The sequence below is a fragment of the Oncorhynchus mykiss genome, chromosome 3 (genome assembly GCF_057628025.1).
Source record: "Oncorhynchus mykiss isolate SJ-2025 chromosome 3, ASM5762802v1, whole genome shotgun sequence".
Classification (NCBI taxonomy): Eukaryota; Metazoa; Chordata; class Actinopteri; order Salmoniformes; family Salmonidae; genus Oncorhynchus; species Oncorhynchus mykiss.
This window is the reverse complement of record NC_143024.1, coordinates 14,084,224-14,102,114: the sequence shown is the minus strand read 5'-3', so window position 1 is coordinate 14,102,114 and position 17,891 is coordinate 14,084,224. Positions and strand designations below refer to the sequence as shown.

Genomic DNA, 17,891 nt, shown 5'->3' with positions numbered 1-17,891 from the left:
AGCTGGTTCCTCTAAACATACTGTCAATACCTAGTCTGATAACTACTACTGTAGCTGGTTCCTCTAAACATACTGTCAATACCTAGTCTGATAACTACTGGTTCCTCTAAACATACTGTCAATACCTAGTCTGATAACTACTACTGTAGCTGGTTCCTCTAAACATACTGTCAATACCTAGTCTGATAACTACTGGTTCCTCTAAACACACTGTCAATACCTAGTCTGATAACTACTACTGTAGCTGGTTCCTCTAAACACACTGTCAATACCTAGTCTGATAACTACTGGTTCCTCTAAACATACTGTCAATACCTAGTCTGATAACTACTGGTTCCTCTAAACATACTGTCAATACCTAGTCTGATAACTACTACTGTAGCTGGTTCCTCTAAACATACTGTCAATACCTAGTCTGATAACTACTACTGTAGCTGGTTCCTCTAAACACACTGTCAATACCTAGTCTGATAACTACTGGTTCCTCTAAACACACTGTCAATACCTAGTCTGATAACTACTGGTTCCTCTAAACATACTGTCAATACCTAGTCTGATAACTACTGGTTCCTCTAAACACACTGTCAATACCTAGTCTGATAACTACTACTGTATCTGGTTCCTCTAAACATACTGTCAATACCTAGTCTGATAACTACTGGTTCCTCTAAACACACTGTCAATACCTAGTCTGATAACTACTACTGTAGCTGGTTCCTCTAAACACACTGTCAATACCTAGTCTGATAACTACTACTGTAGCTGGTTCCTCTAAACACACTGTCAATACCTAGTCTGATAACTACTACTGTAGCTGGTTCCTCTAAACATACTGTCAATACCTAGTCTGATAACTACTACTGTAGCTGGTTCCTCTAAACACACTGTCAATACCTAGTCTGATAACTACTACTGTAGCTGGTTCCTCTAAACACACTGTCAATACCTAGTCTGATAACTACTACTGTAGCTGGTTCCTCTAAACACACTGTCAATACCTAGTCTGATAACTACTACTGTAGCTGGTTCCTCTAAACACACTGTCAATACCTAGTCTGATAACTACTACTGTAGCTGGTTCCTCTAAACATACTGTCAATACCTAGTCTGATAACTACTGGTTCCTCTAAACACACTGTCAATACCTAGTCTGATAACTACTACTGTAGCTGGTTCCTCTAAACATACTGTCAATACCTAGTCTGATAACTACTACTGTAGCTGGTTCCTCTAAACACACTGTCAATACCTAGTCTGATAACTACTGGTTCCTCTAAACACACTGTCAATACCTAGTCTGGTAACTACTACTGTATCTGGTTCCTCTAAACACACTGTCAATACCTAGTCTGATAACTACTACTGTAGCTGGTTCTTCTAAACATACTGTCAATACCTAGTCTGATAACTACTACTGTAGCTGGTTCCTCTAAACACACTGTCAATACCTAGTCTGATAACTACTACTGTAGCTGGTTCCTCTAAACATACTGTCAATACCTAGTCTGATAACTACTACTGTAGCTGGTTCCTCTAAACATACTGTCAATACCTAGTCTGATAACTACTACTGTAGCTGGTTCCTCTAAACATACTGTCAATACCTAGTCTGATAACTACTGGTTCCTCTAAACACACTGTCAATACCTAGTCTGATAACTACTACTGTAGCTGGTTCCTCTAAACACACTGTCAATACCTAGTCTGATAACTACTGGTTCCTCTAAACATACTGTCAATACCTAGTCTGATAACTACTGGTTCCTCTAAACATACTGTCAATACCTAGTCTGATAACTACTACTGTAGCTGGTTCCTCTAAACATACTGTCAATACCTAGTCTGATAACTACTACTGTAGCTGGTTCCTCTAAACATACTGTCAATACCTAGTCTGATAACTACTGGTTCCTCTAAACATACTGTCAATACCTAGTCTGATAACTACTACTGTAGCTGGTTCCTCTAAACACACTGTCAATACCTAGTCTGATAACTACTGGTTCCTCTAAACACACTGTCAATACCTAGTCTGATAACTACTGGTTCCTCTAAACATACTGTCAATACCTAGTCTGATAACTACTGGTTCCTCTAAACACACTGTCAATACCTAGTCTGATAACTACTACTGTATCTGGTTCCTCTAAACATACTGTCAATACCTAGTCTGATAACTACTGGTTCCTCTAAACACACTGTCAATACCTAGTCTGATAACTACTACTGTAGCTGGTTCCTCTAAACACACTGTCAATACCTAGTCTGATAACTACTACTGTAGCTGGTTCCTCTAAACACACTGTCAATACCTAGTCTGATAACTACTACTGTAGCTGGTTCCTCTAAACATACTGTCAATACCTAGTCTGATAACTACTACTGTAGCTGGTTCCTCTAAACATACTGTCAATACCTAGTCTGATAACTACTGGTTCCTCTAAACACACTGTCAATACCTAGTCTGATAACTACTACTGTAGCTGGTTCCTCTAAACATACTGTCAATACCTAGTCTGATAACTACTACTGTAGCTGGTTCCTCTAAACACACTGTCAATACCTAGTCTGATAACTACTACTGTAGCTGGTTCCTCTAAACATACTGTCAATACCTAGTCTGATAACTACTACTGTAGCTGGTTCCTCTAAACACACTGTCAATACCTAGTCTGATAACTACTACTGTAGCTGGTTCCTCTAAACATACTGTCAATACCTAGTCTGATAACTACTGGTTCCTCTAAACACACTGTCAATACCTAGTCTGATAACTACTGGTTCCTCTAAACACACTGTCAATACCTAGTCTGATAACTACTGGTTCCTCTAAACACACTGTCAATACCTAGTCTGATAACTACTACTGTGGCTGGTTCCTCTAAACATACTGTCAATACCTAGTCTGATAACTACTACTGTAGCTGGTTCCTCTAAACATACTGTCAATACCTAGTCTTATAACTACTGGTTCCTCTAAACACACTGTCAATACCTAGTCTGATAACTACTACTGTAGCTGGTTCCTCTAAACACACTGTCAATACCTAGTCTGATAACTACTACTGTAGCTGGTTCCTCTAAACATACTGTCAATACCTAGTCTGATAACTACTACTGTAGCTGGTTCCTCTAAACATACTGTCAATACCTAGTCTGATAACTACTACTGTAGCTGGTTCCTCTAAACACACTGTCAATACCTAGTCTGATAACTACTGGTTCCTCTAAACACACTGTCAATACCTAGTCTGATAACTACTGGTTCCTCTAAACATACTGTCAATACCTAGTCTGATAACTACTGGTTCCTCTAAACACACTGTCAATACCTAGTCTGATAACTACTACTGTATCTGGTTCCTCTAAACATACTGTCAATACCTAGTCTGATAACTACTGGTTCCTCTAAACACACTGTCAATACCTAGTCTGATAACTACTACTGTAGCTGGTTCCTCTAAACACACTGTCAATACCTAGTCTGATAACTACTACTGTAGCTGGTTCCTCTAAACACACTGTCAATACCTAGTCTGATAACTACTACTGTAGCTGGTTCCTCTAAACATACTGTCAATACCTAGTCTGATAACTACTACTGTAGCTGGTTCCTCTAAACATACTGTCAATACCTAGTCTGATAACTACTGGTTCCTCTAAACACACTGTCAATACCTAGTCTGATAACTACTACTGTAGCTGGTTCCTCTAAACATATTGTCAATACCTAGTCTGATAACTACTACTGTAGCTGGTTCCTCTAAACACACTGTCAATACCTAGTCTGATAACTACTACTGTAGCTGGTTCCTCTAAACATACTGTCAATACCTAGTCTGATAACTACTACTGTAGCTGGTTCCTCTAAACACACTGTCAATACCTAGTCTGATAACTACTACTGTAGCTGGTTCCTCTAAACATACTGTCAATACCTAGTCTGATAACTACTACTGTGGCTGGTTCCTCTAAACATACTGTCAATACCTAGTCTGATAACTACTACTGTAGCTGGTTCCTCTAAACATACTGTCAATACCTAGTCTGATAACTACTGGTTCCTCTAAACACACTGTCAATACCTAGTCTGATAACTACTACTGTAGCTGGTTCCTCTAAACACACTGTCAATACCTAGTCTGATAACTACTGGTTCCTCTAAACATACTGTCAATACCTAGTCTGATAACTACTGGTTCCTCTAAACATACTGTCAATACCTAGTCTGATAACTACTACTGTAGCTGGTTCCTCTAAACATACTGTCAATACCTAGTCTGATAACTACTACTGTAGCTGGTTCCTCTAAACATACTGTCAATACCTAGTCTGATAACTACTGGTTCCTCTAAACATACTGTCAATACCTAGTCTGATAACTACTACTGTAGCTGGTTCCTCTAAACACACTGTCAATACCTAGTCTGATAACTACTGGTTCCTCTAAACACACTGTCAATACCTAGTCTGATAACTACTGGTTCCTCTAAACATACTGTCAATACCTAGTCTGATAACTACTGGTTCCTCTAAACACACTGTCAATACCTAGTCTGATAACTACTACTGTATCTGGTTCCTCTAAACATACTGTCAATACCTAGTCTGATAACTACTGGTTCCTCTAAACACACTGTCAATACCTAGTCTGATAACTACTACTGTAGCTGGTTCCTCTAAACACACTGTCAATACCTAGTCTGATAACTACTACTGTAGCTGGTTCCTCTAAACACACTGTCAATACCTAGTCTGATAACTACTACTGTAGCTGGTTCCTCTAAACATACTGTCAATACCTAGTCTGATAACTACTACTGTAGCTGGTTCCTCTAAACATACTGTCAATACCTAGTCTGATAACTACTGGTTCCTCTAAACACACTGTCAATACCTAGTCTGATAACTACTACTGTAGCTGGTTCCTCTAAACATACTGTCAATACCTAGTCTGATAACTACTACTGTAGCTGGTTCCTCTAAACACACTGTCAATACCTAGTCTGATAACTACTACTGTAGCTGGTTCCTCTAAACATACTGTCAATACCTAGTCTGATAACTACTACTGTAGCTGGTTCCTCTAAACACACTGTCAATACCTAGTCTGATAACTACTACTGTAGCTGGTTCCTCTAAACATACTGTCAATACCTAGTCTGATAACTACTACTGTGGCTGGTTCCTCTAAACATACTGTCAATACCTAGTCTGATAACTACTACTGTAGCTGGTTCCTCTAAACATACTGTCAATACCTAGTCTTATAACTACTGGTTCCTCTAAACACACTGTCAATACCTAGTCTGATAACTACTACTGTAGCTGGTTCCTCTAAACCACATATGTCAGAGTCAAGGCCCGCGGGCCACATCCGGCCCGCAAGAAGGTTTTTTACGGCCCCTGGGATGATCTTGATTTATTATTAGAACCGGCCCGCAGCAAGCCGGCAGCCCGCAGATCTTTTACACGCACCAATACTACATTTCCCACAATGCAAAGGTGACGCACCGAGCAGTAGGCTGCTTCATTTCAATATTTATTGGCACAGCAGTCGTCAGCATCACAGTAAAATTAACTTTCAGATACCCATCAAAAATGGCAAAACGGAAGGTGGATACTGAGAACCGGGGGTTTCAAACAAGGTGGGAGTCGGAGTATATGTTCACGAAGGTAGCTGGAAAACCTGTGTGTCTTCTGTGTGGAGAAAGTGTGGCGGTACTGAAAGAGTATAATCTGAGACGACATTATGAAACGAAACACGCGGACACACACGCGGACGCAACTGTCAAGGCCAGTTTTATTTTGGCAGAAGAGATCGCTAAATCAGCCCGGCCATTTACGGAGGGGGATTTCATCAAAAACTGCATGATTAAAGTTTGTGACGAAGTTTGCCCAGAAAAAAGGCAACTCTTTTTAAATGTGAGTCTGAGCAGAAACACCATTGCCGAGAGAGTAGACCAGTTGTCCATCAATCTAAAAGAGCAGCTTGTGAAAAAGGGAAAAGATTTTATTGCATATTCCTTGGCTGTGGATGAGAGCACCGACATTTCTGACATTGCCCAGTTGTCAATTTTCATCCGCGGAGTGGACTCCAACCTAAGCGTGACAGAGAAGTTTTTGGCTTTACGTCCTATGCATGGCACAACTACGGGGCATGATTTGTATGAAGAGGTGTCAAGATGTGTAAATGAGATGGAGCTGCCTTGGGAAAAACTCGTGGGTTTGACAACCGACGGAGCACCTGCGATGTGTGGACACAGGAGCGGACTGGTGGCGAAGATACGGGAAAAGATGCAAGAGGAAAACGCGACAGGTGAGCTGACAGCTTATCATTGTATCATACACCAGGAAGCGTTGTGCGGTAAAGCCTTGAAAATGGAGCATGTAATGAGCATCATCACGCGCACAGTTAACTTTATCAGAGCCAAAGGTTTGAATCACCGCCAGTTCAAGGCATTTCTGACGGAGTTAGAAACGGAGCATGGTGATTTGCCTTATCACACAGAGGTGCGATGGCTAAGCCAGGGAAAGGTGCTTCAAAGATGTTTCGAGCTTCGTGAGGAGATTTGTCTGTTCTTGGACAGCAAAGGGAAAGACACAACACAACTCCGAGACGAAATGTTTCTGTGTGAAATGGCTTTTCTGTGTGACATTACGAGTCATCTGAATGCAATAAACTTGCAGCTGCAGGGTCGGGATCGTGTCATCTCTGATATGTACAGTACAGTGAAGGCATTTAAAACCAAACTGACTCTGTGGGAGACGCAGATGCGGAAAGAAAATTTGAGCCACTTTCCCAGCTGCCAGACCATGAAAGAGAAGCTCTCTACCAGTGCGTTCCCGAGCACACAGTTGGCTGATAAAATAGGTATGCTTGCCGCTGACTTTCGACGCCGATTTGCTGACTTTGAAGCACAAAAAAGCAGGTTGGAACTGCTCGGTAACCCATTTGCTGTTGACGTGGAAAGCTCACCACCAAACCTCCAAATGGAGTTGATTGACCTCCAATGCAATGATGCACTGAGGGCAAAATATGCGGCAGTGGGTGCTGCGGAGTTCGCCCGTTTCCTCCCCGGCACAATGCCCCAGCTGCGCATCCAGGCTGCTCAAACGTTGTCTATGTTTGGCAGCACATACCTGTGTGAACAACTGTTTTCTTTGATGAACCTGAACAAAACATCACACAGAAGTCGACTTACTGCTGAACACCACTCAATTCTGAGGATTTCTTCAGCTCAGAGCCTTACCCCGAACATTGATGAACTTGTGGAAAAGATGGGACACCACCAAGTATCACCCTCAACCTCAAACAAGTGAACATTACTGTGCAATCACATATTTAGAGTTTTTACTCAGTTCAAGTTTAAAAGTTAAAATTTAATATTTGTTTTCACTGCATGTTACTTCTCCTTAAACAAAGTGTTGTTTTTGATTAATAGATTTTTGCACTTTATTTTTTTGTATTTCAATCCAATTATATTTTAAAAATATTTCAGTTGAGTGGATGATAGAAAATTGCTATTATTGTTTTTTCTTTGAAGTAAATTTAGCCCACTTTTGCTAAAATAGAAAATATAGTCTACTGATGGTGCCTTGAATACCGGTTTCTTTCATTTAATGTTCATGTTATGGGGATATTTATATAAAGGAAATTTGTCTTTTGTGTCTGTTGAAAATTAAAGATTACTGACAGAGCCATAAGAAAATATTGCTTTATTTATCTGATCATATTGTAATATATTTGTTAGGTTTTCAGTAGGTTCAATTAGGTTCACTAGACTATATGCGTCATTTAAACATTTTTCAATGAACATTCGAACAGTCCGGCCCTCGTCTTGTAGCTGATTTTTTTATTTGGCCCTCCGTCCATTTGACTTTGACACCCCTGCTCTAAACACACTGTCAATACCTAGTCTGATAACTACTACTGTAGCTGGTTCCTCTAAACATACTGTCAATACCTAGTCTGATAACTACTACTGTAGCTGGTTCCTCTAAACATACTGTCAATACCTAGTCTGATAACTACTACTGTAGCTGGTTCCTCTAAACATACTGTCAATACCTAGTCTGATAACTACTACTGTAGCTGGTTCCTCTAAACATACTGTCAATACCTAGTCTGATAACTACTACTGTAGCTGGTTCCTCTAAACATACTGTCAATACCTAGTCTGATAACTACTGGTTCCTCTAAACACACTGTCAATACCTAGTCTGATAACTACTACTGTAGCTGGTTCCTCTAAACATACTGTCAATACCTAGTCTGATAACTACTACTGTAGCTGGTTCCTCTAAACATACTGTCAATACCTAGTCTGATAACTACTACTGTAGCTGGTTCCTCTAAACATACTGTCAATACCTAGTCTTATAACTACTGGTTCCTCTAAACACACTGTCAATACCTAGTCTGATAACTACTACTGTAGCTGGTTCCTCTAAACACACTGTCAATACCTAGTCTGATAACTACTGGTTCCTCTAAACATACTGTCAATACCTAGTCTGATAACTACTGGTTCCTCTAAACATACTGTCAATACCTAGTCTGATAACTACTGGTTCCTCTAAACATACTGTCAATACCTAGTCTGATAACTACTACTGTAGCTGGTTCCTCTAAACATACTGTCAATACCTAGTCTGATAACTACTACTGTAGCTGGTTCCTCTAAACATACTGTCAATACCTAGTCTGATAACTACTACTGTAGCTGGTTCCTCTAAACATACTGTCAATACCTAGTCTGATAACTACTGGTTCCTCTAAACACACTGTCAATACCTAGTCTGATAACTACTACTGTAGCTGGTTCCTCTAAACATACTGTCAATACCTAGTCTGATAACTACTACTGTAGCTGGTTCCTCTAAACATACTGTCAATACCTAGTCTGATAACTACTACTGTAGCTGGTTCCTCTAAACATACTGTCAATACCTAGTCTTATAACTACTGGTTCCTCTAAACACACTGTCAATACCTAGTCTGATAACTACTACTGTAGCTGGTTCCTCTAAACACACTGTCAATACCTAGTCTGATAACTACTGGTTCCTCTAAACATACTGTCAATACCTAGTCTGATAACTACTGGTTCCTCTAAACATACTGTCAATACCTAGTCTGATAACTACTGGTTCCTCTAAACATACTGTCAATACCTAGTCTGATAACTACTTCTGTAGCTGGTTCCTCTAAACACACTGTCAATACCTAGTCTGATAACTACTACTGTAGCTGGTTCCTCTAAACATACTGTCAATACCTAGTCTGATAACTACTACTGTAGCTGGTTCCTCTAAACACACTGTCAATACCTAGTCTGATAACTACTGGTTCCTCTAAACATACTGTCAATACCTAGTCTGATAACTACTGGTTCCTCTAAACATACTGTCAATACCTAGTCTGATAACTACTACTGTAGCTGGTTCATCTAAACACACTGTCAATACCTAGTCTGATAACTACTACTGTAGCTGGTTCCTCTAAACACACTGTCAATACCTAGTCTGATAACTACTACTGTAGCTGGTTCCTCTAAACATACTGTCAATACCTAGTCTGATAACTACTACTGTAGCTGGTTCCTCTAAACACACTGTCAATACCTAGTCTGATAACTACTACTGTAGCTGGTTCCTCTAAACATACTGTCAATACCTAGTCTGATAACTACTACTGTAGCATGTTGGCTGCATTCAAAATCACAGCAAGAAATACAGCGGACACACAACCTGAGAGAAATATGTCAACTTGATCGTGATGAAGAATTCTGGCTTTTGGTTAAAGGTTAGAGACATTACTACCACAGGAAAAATAACACACACACATGCACCTGTTCACACACACACACACGCACACGCGCACACGCACACACGCACACACACGCACACACATGCACCTGTTCACACACACACACACACACACACACACACGCACACACGCACACACACACCCATACCTCACCATCCTCTTCATCCTCACTCTACAGAGGAAAGGGAAGAAGATGAAATGAAGAGGAAGACAGAAAAGGAGATGTTATGAGATGTGCTGGAGGCGCCATAGTCAAACAGAAAGAGCAGAAATATGACCTCTGACAAAAAGAAGAATGAGGAATGTCCTATTCTGTAAATGAGGTTATCTAAAAACGCTGGTCGACTATTAACACACGTCTTGTCCTTTGTACGGTTCACAAATTCCCCATTGGGTGTGACGACCACACAACTGTGCTCCCCTCCTCCCTGTGAGAGCAGCGTGATCACGCTGTGGGGCTAGTTATTTCTCCTGCAGGGACATCCAAACGTTGGAATATTTCACACAGTGATTGAATTAGGGTGCTCTTGAACTGGAGGTGAACCCTACCAAGGACAACAGGCCCTGGAGTGCTGCTCCATCTCCCTCCTACAGCAGGCTGCAGGCCCCTCTGGGCTGGAGGGAGTTTCATCATCACACAGGGAGGAGGGGGAGCAGGAGGAGGAGCAGGTGGAGGGGGGGCAGAGGAAGAGGAGCAGGAGGAGGAGGATGGGTAGAAGGAGGAGGAGCAAGAGTATGGGGAGAGGGGATCAGTCCTGCTGTTTTAGAATAGGATACATAGTAAACAGATCACTGATTACTGTTACAGTAACCAATCACTGTACTGGATGTGTGAAACTATGCTGATGTCATTGGAAATGAATGCGTTGTCTGAGGTGACCAGTGGACACTTGTTTGGAGAGTGAGCAGGTGGGTATGAAATCCTGAGGATGACAATGAGGAAGTTCAAGAAAGAAATTGAGAGTCTCAGGTGAAGAGAACACAGGAAAAGACAGGAGAATACATAAGAACACCGGAGAAGACAAGAGAATACAGGAGAACACAGGAGAAGACAGGAGAATACAGGAGAAGACATAAGAACACCGGAGAAGACAAGAGAATACAGGGGAACACAGGAGAAGACAGGAGAATACATAAGAACACCGGAGAAGACAAGAGAATACAGGAGGACACAGGAGAAGACAGGAGAATACATAAGAACACCGGAGAAGACAAGAGAATACAGGAGAACACAGGAGAAGACAGGAGAATACAGGAGAAGACATAAGAACACCGGAGAAGACAAGAGAATACAGGGGAACACAGGAGAACACAGGAGAAGACAAGAGAATACAGGAGAACACAGGAGAATACATAAGAACACCGGAGAAGACAAGAGAATACAGGAGAACACAGGAGAAGACAGGAGAATACAGGAGAAGACATAAGAACACCGGAGAAGACAATAGAATACAGGGGAACACAGGAGCACACAGGAGAAGACAAGAGAATACAGGAGAACACAGAAGACAAGAGAATACAGGAGAACACAGGAGGAGACAGGAGAAGACAGGATAATACAGGAGAAGACAGGAGAAGACATACGATCACAGGAGAAGACAGGAGAAGACAGGAGAACACAGGAGAACACAGGAGAACACAGGAGAAGACAGGAGAACACAGGAGAAGACAGGAGAACACAGGAGAAGACAGGAGAACACAGGAGAAGACAGGAGAACACAGGAGAAGAAAGGAGAACACAGGAGAAGACAGGAGAAGCCTACAAAGGAAAAAGAGACCAGATGGGGCAAGAGACAAAGTGTTTAAATATACACGGTCTGCGTCCCAAATGCTACCCTATTCCCTTTATAGTACACAATTTTTTAGCAGAGCCCTGGTCAAAGGTAGTCCACTATATAGGGAGTAGGGCACCATTTGAGCCACTTCCCATGAGCAGGCCTGTTAAGTGAACAACAACACTCACATCTGTGATCATCTTTCCTCTGGTCTTGTTCCTCTCTCTGTGGTTGGCCCTCTTCTGTTTCTGTTGCAGGACGCGTTCCCGTGTGGTCCGGTACTCCAGGGCAAACTCACTGAGGATCTTACTGAAGCGGTGGATGCTGACCTCCCGCACAGCGTACGCTGGATGGCCCAGGAACAACAGGAAGGCATGGAACCTGCAACACGTAGAGAGAAAAACATGACTGCATCACATTGCAGTTTACGGCGTCAGATATCACACCGTTATCTCTCTCTGGAGAAACAGACGGCGTCAGATATCACACCGTTATCTCTCTCTGGAGAAACAGACGGCGTCAGATATCACACCGTTATCTCTCTCTGGAGAAACAGATGGTGTCAGATATCACACCGTTATCTCTCTCTGGAGGAACAGATGGCGTCAGATATCACACCGTTATCTCTCTCTGGAGAAACAGATGGTGTCAGATATCACACCGTTATCGCTCTCTGGAGAAACAGACGGCGTCAGATATCACACCGTTATCTCTCTCTGGAGAAACAGACGGCGTCAGATATCACACCGTTATCTCTCTCTGGAGAAACAGACGGCGTCAGATATCACACCGTTATCGCTCTCTGGAGAAACAGATGGTGTCAGATATCACACCGTTATCTCTCTCTGGAGAAACAGATGGCGTCAGATATCACACCGTTATCTCTCTCTGGAGAAACAGATCGTGTCAGATATCACACCGTTATCGCTCTCTGGAGAAACAGATGGCGTCAGATATCACACCGTTATCTCTCTCTGGAGAAACAGACGGCGTCAGATATCACACCGTTATCGCTCTCTGGAGAAACAGATGGTGTCAGATATCACACCGTTATCGCTCTCTGGAGAAACAGACGGCGTCAGATATCACACCGTTATCGCTCTCTGGAGAAACAGACGGCGTCAGATATCACACCGTTATCGCTCTCTGGAGAAACAGATGGTGTCAGATATCACACCGTTATCTCTCTCTGGAGAAACAGACGGCGTCAGATATCACACCGTTTTCTCTCTCTGGAGAAACAGACGGCGTCAGATATCACACCGTTATCTCTCTCTGGAGAAACAGACGGCGTCAGATATCACACCGTTATCTCTCTCTGGAGATACAGACGGTGTCAGATATCACACCGTTATCTCTCTCTGGAGAAACAGACGGCGTCAGATATCACACCGTTATCTCTCTCTGGAGAAACAGACGGCGTCAGATATCACACCGTTATCTCTCTCTGGAGAAACAGACGGTGTCAGATATCACACCGCTATCTCTCTCTGGAGAAACAGACGGCGTCAGATATCACACCGTTTTCTCTCTCTGGAGAAACAGACGGCGTCAGATATCACACCGTTATCTCTCTCTGGAGAAACAGACGGCGTCAGATATCACACCGTTATCTCTCTCTGGAGATACAGACGGTGTCAGATATCACACCGTTATCTCTCTCTGGAGAAACAGACGGCGTCAGATATCACACCGTTATCTCTCTCTGGAGAAACAGACGGCGTCAGATATCACACCGTTATCTCTCTCTGGAGAAACAGACGGTGTCAGATATCACACCGCTATCTCTCTCTGGAGAAACAGACGGCGTCAGATATCACACCGTTATCTCTCTCTGGAGAAACAGACGGCGTCAGATATCACACCTTTATCTCTCTCTGGAGAAACAGACGGCGTCAGATATCACACCGTTATCTCTCTCTGGAGATACAGACGGTGTCAGATATCACACCGTTATCTCTCTCTGGAGAAACAGACGGCGTCAGATATCACACCGTTATCTCTCTCTGGAGAAACAGACGGCGTCAGATATCACACCGTTATCTCTCTCTGGAGAAACAGACGGTGTCAGATATCACACCGCTATCTCTCTCTGGAGAAACAGACGGCGTCAGATATCACACCGTTATCTCTCTCTGGAGAAACAGACGGTGTCAGATATCACACCGTTATCTCTCTCTGGAGAAACAGACGGCGTCAGATATCACACCGTTATCTCTCTCTGGAGAAACAGATGGTGTCAGATATCACACCGTTATCTCTCTCTGGAGAAACAGATGGTGTCAGATATCACACCGTTATCTCTCTCTGGAGAAACAGATGGTGTCAGATATCACACCGTTATCTCTCTCTGGAGAAACAGATGGCGTCAGATATCACACCGTTATCTCTCTCTGGAGAAACAGATGGCGTCAGATATCACACCGTTATCTCTCTCTGGAGAAACAGATGGTGTCAGATATCACACCGTTATCTCTCTCTGGAGAAACAGATGGTGTCAGATATCACCCCGTTATCTCTCTCTGGAGAAACAGATGGTGTCAGATATCACACCGTTATCTCTCTCTGGAGAAACAGCTACGTTGGATGGTATTTCAACGAGGTAAAAGAATGCATCAGAAGACCCTTCACTATAATCATACCGGTTGATAATTCTCCGATGGACTATCTTCAAGATGATGATTCTCTCTGCACAGTCCTTTAGGAAGTCAGACATCTTCTGTTTGAGCGCAGGCTTCATCTCGTGCTTGGCGATGACCTTGAGGTGGTCCCACGATGCTTTGCAGCGTCGCTCCATCTGGCTCAGGTTGTCTTGGAGCTGGTCGAAGTCCACCTGAGAAACAAGGTGGCAGAGAAGAAGTTGACTTTATTGTCCGTTGTTGACAGGAAATGTGTTGCCCCTGGATTAGTTTAGAGGTCAGACTTAATGCCTTGCTCAAGCTACACAATGGCAGGAGATGGCATTTTGGATTTGATACAAGCAACCGTGGTAATTAATGAGTAACACCTAAAGCTGCTTACATGGACATAAAATAAATGATTTCTGACAATCATTATTGATTAGGGCCTAGGTTAAATCCAGACTGCAGAGCATCACGTTGTAGCGCGACATCAATTTAAAGGTCATTTCCTGATTGAGCCCACATATGCAGCGTTTACCGTGAATGTAGCAAAAAGGTACATAGTCGACATGGGGTGATCAGATTGAATCTAGCTATAGGTTTTGCTTGATAGCAAGAAATGGATTACAAGGATAAACATAATTTCCATGAGTCCTTTATACTAAGGCAATCACAGGCGTACCTTAGCCGAGCGGGTGATGGCTCCTATCTCAGAGTACAGGTCTGAGCTGTCTGGAAACTTCTCCACCACAATGGAACAGGCATGGTGCAGTAGAGACTGCTTATGAACCGTGTCCTTTACCTCCGGAACCTTCTCCAGGTAACCCAGCTCGAAGCCCTTCGCCTGGATACATAAACACACACACACACACACACACACACACACACACACACACACACCACACACACACACACACACACACACAAAATAAGCACACCCATTATGTAACTACAACAGACACAAGTCTATGCTATTAACATCAGACTCCCAAAATGAGGCCCAAATGAGGCCCAAATTGCAGTAAATTTCCGCTTTAGCATGAGTCACCAATATGCACCACAACAAGATTACAGAACATCGGTATTTGTATGTTGGACAGCGAGATCTTGTACAAAGAGAAAGGGTTTCTATCGAGTGGTCAACCAGTAATTCAGCTTCATTAGTCAGTGATTATCACAAACCACAATCAACTGCAGACCTACCAATTGTTAGTTAGCAAGAGCAGAGCTACCTAAACACACACACACACACACACACACACACACACACACACACACACACACACACACACACACACACACACACACACACTACCTAAAAAGGAGAATAAAAACATCTCCTGAAAGACATCATCCTAACTAGGTTTGCTTTGTTCCTTTGCCCATTTTAAATGGTTTATCGTCAAATATAAACACAGGCATTATTTAGCTGAACTACTTGCTTGATGCCTCATGTTTTCTGACTTGCATGTTTGGCTCTCATATCCTAAACCTTTGAGACATACAAGCATGGCACGCACGCAGGCAAACACACACACACACACTCATACCCTCTCTGTCTCTCTTTATGCCTCTCTTTCATTCCAATAGACAGACAGCGTCAGGTTGGGTGCATCGCTGAGCAGAGGCCTTCCCTTTCCAGATACACTGCTGTAGTGGGCTAGCTAGTGTCTGGTGCACAGACAGACAGACGGACAGCATACAGCACATTCCTCTACAAACATAGAGCACACTGTTGTCTTTGCCAAGTCAATATGGCAGTGCTTAGCAGGGGGCACAGAGGGTAGGAGGGAGAGATGGAGGGAGAGAAGGAGGGAGAGAGAGATAGAGAGAGAAAGAAAGAAAGAAAGAAAGAAAGAAAGAAAGAAAGAAAGAAAGAGAGAGAGCGAGAGAGAGAGAGAGAGAGAGAGAGAGAAGGGAGGGGGAGAGAGAGAGAGAGGGGAAGAGAGCTCATCTCTTCTCTTCCTCCAGCCCCAGGCCAGACTTCTGTAATGTTACTCACGTTGGATCCGTTAAGGAAGTTGCCTATAGCCAGCAGCGTGGACAGGATGTAACGCAGCGTCTTGTTCTTCTCCAGTTGGTCCATCCCTTCCTTAAGGTCCTGCAGAGGCTCTGCCACTTCCTGTAAAACAGAGGGAGAGAGAGAGAGAGAGAGAGAGAGAGAGAGAGAGAGGGAGGGAGAGAGAGAGAGAGAGTGGCACACACATCAAATACGGCCTTTTAAACTGAAGCTAGTCATTACAGGAACCAGCTGAGAATACTTTATGATTGTTAAATGTCAGAGAGATTTATTTGAAGGTTAAATGTTAAAGTGATTTGTTTGGGACTATTTCTCTAGTTACTGTAAGATGATTCTCTGCGTGTGTGTTGGACAGATGGTAACCGTCTGTCACCAGATTATTCCTTTAAGACTGCAACTAGAAACAACATCCAGGAATAATCATGTTGTTCTTCGTTGAACCCGTATGTTCAACAACAATGAGGAGCCATAGAGGAGTCAGGTGCTATATGGAAATCAACATCTATTTCCTCAACTACGACACCTTGGTATGTGAACTACGACAAGCCAATCCATATTCAAATCCATTTTCACAGTTCTCTCTTGTATTGCACAATCCTACGATGATGATGATGTACACGTAGGAAGTGTGAGGTAGCGCATGACTCCATTTATAGGAATTGGTGCAGGGATGACAGAAAGGTGGCGGTGCTCTGACCTTCTCCGTGACCTCGTAGTCCATCTTGAAGGCCCAGAGCTGCAGCCGGGCGGACAGCTCTGTGATGGAGGACAGGGTGAGGAGGAACTGCTCTGCTGATCCCAGGGGGACGTCAGGGTTCACCAGCTGAGCATCCTGGATCCTCTGCTTCTCCTCCTCCGTCGGGATCATCGTCAGGATTTTCTAGGAAAGGAGGACAAGAAGAAGACTTCATGAATCCATACGAGACATAAATGTGTCTGCTGCTGTACCAACCCCTCAGATACACAGACACACACGTTAGGTTGGAGAGGCTGGACCAGAGTTGAAGGAGGAGAGGAAAGGAGGGATTTGAAGGAGGAGAAGAAAGGGAGGCTGGACGTGAAGATGGGAGAGGAAAGGGGGAGTTGAAGGAGAAGAGGAAAGGGGGAGTTGAAGGAGGAGAAGAAAGGGAGGCTGGACGTGGAGATGGGAGAGGAAAGGGGGAGTTGAAGGAGAAGAGGAAAGGGAGGGATGGAGATAGAGATGAGTGGTGGGAGAGATGGAATGTTTCTAATTTTCCAGTTATTTTTTATTATCAACGAACATATTTGCTATTGGAAAAATAATAATTCCTGCCTTGGCCTCCAACCTTGTCAGACATCTGACTGTTCTACCTTTCTGCTGCTGTCTGTCTGTGAGAAATAGACGTAGAAGGTGGAGCAGTACATTACAGTAAATAGGAACGTTCCCATGGAAAAGATGGAAGAGTACAGCAGATTATATAAGACAGGAGATGCAACGTTAATCATTATTTACACCATCTGAAGTCCTCCAAAGGTCTATATTATGGTTAGAAAACCATCTTAAAATATGCATGTGTAGCTAACTTTTAATGGTACGTACCAATAATTCATTATATGAGATAAGCTAAGATTCCAGGCTTCCAGCTGAGAAACCACATGTCCACACTGACCACAGCCAGTCC

General features: G+C 43.0%; 1 protein-coding gene across 7 annotated transcripts in view; it reads right to left on the bottom strand.

The window, feature by feature from the left end:
• The window catches only part of fhod3b (formin homology 2 domain containing 3b), a 230,504-nt gene that overhangs the window by 8,776 nt on the left and 203,837 nt on the right, over positions 1 to 17,891 (bottom strand). For 4 of the 7 annotated variants that reach the window (XM_090221319.1, XM_090221328.1, XM_090221332.1 and 1 more), the window contains 6 exons: positions 16,946 to 17,128; positions 16,231 to 16,350; positions 14,911 to 15,072; positions 14,250 to 14,440; positions 11,796 to 11,988; positions 9,981 to 10,004 (listed from right to left, as the gene is read on the bottom strand). In XM_090221319.1, the coding sequence (XP_090077445.1) occupies positions 9,981 to 10,004; positions 11,796 to 11,988; positions 14,250 to 14,440; positions 14,911 to 15,072; positions 16,231 to 16,350; positions 16,946 to 17,128 (873 nt within the window). The remainder of the gene's footprint in view (positions 1 to 9,980; positions 10,005 to 11,795; positions 11,989 to 14,249; positions 14,441 to 14,910; positions 15,073 to 16,230; positions 16,351 to 16,945; positions 17,129 to 17,891) is intronic. The other 3 variants (XM_090221324.1, XM_090221340.1, XM_090221345.1) reach the window with 1 other exon arrangement.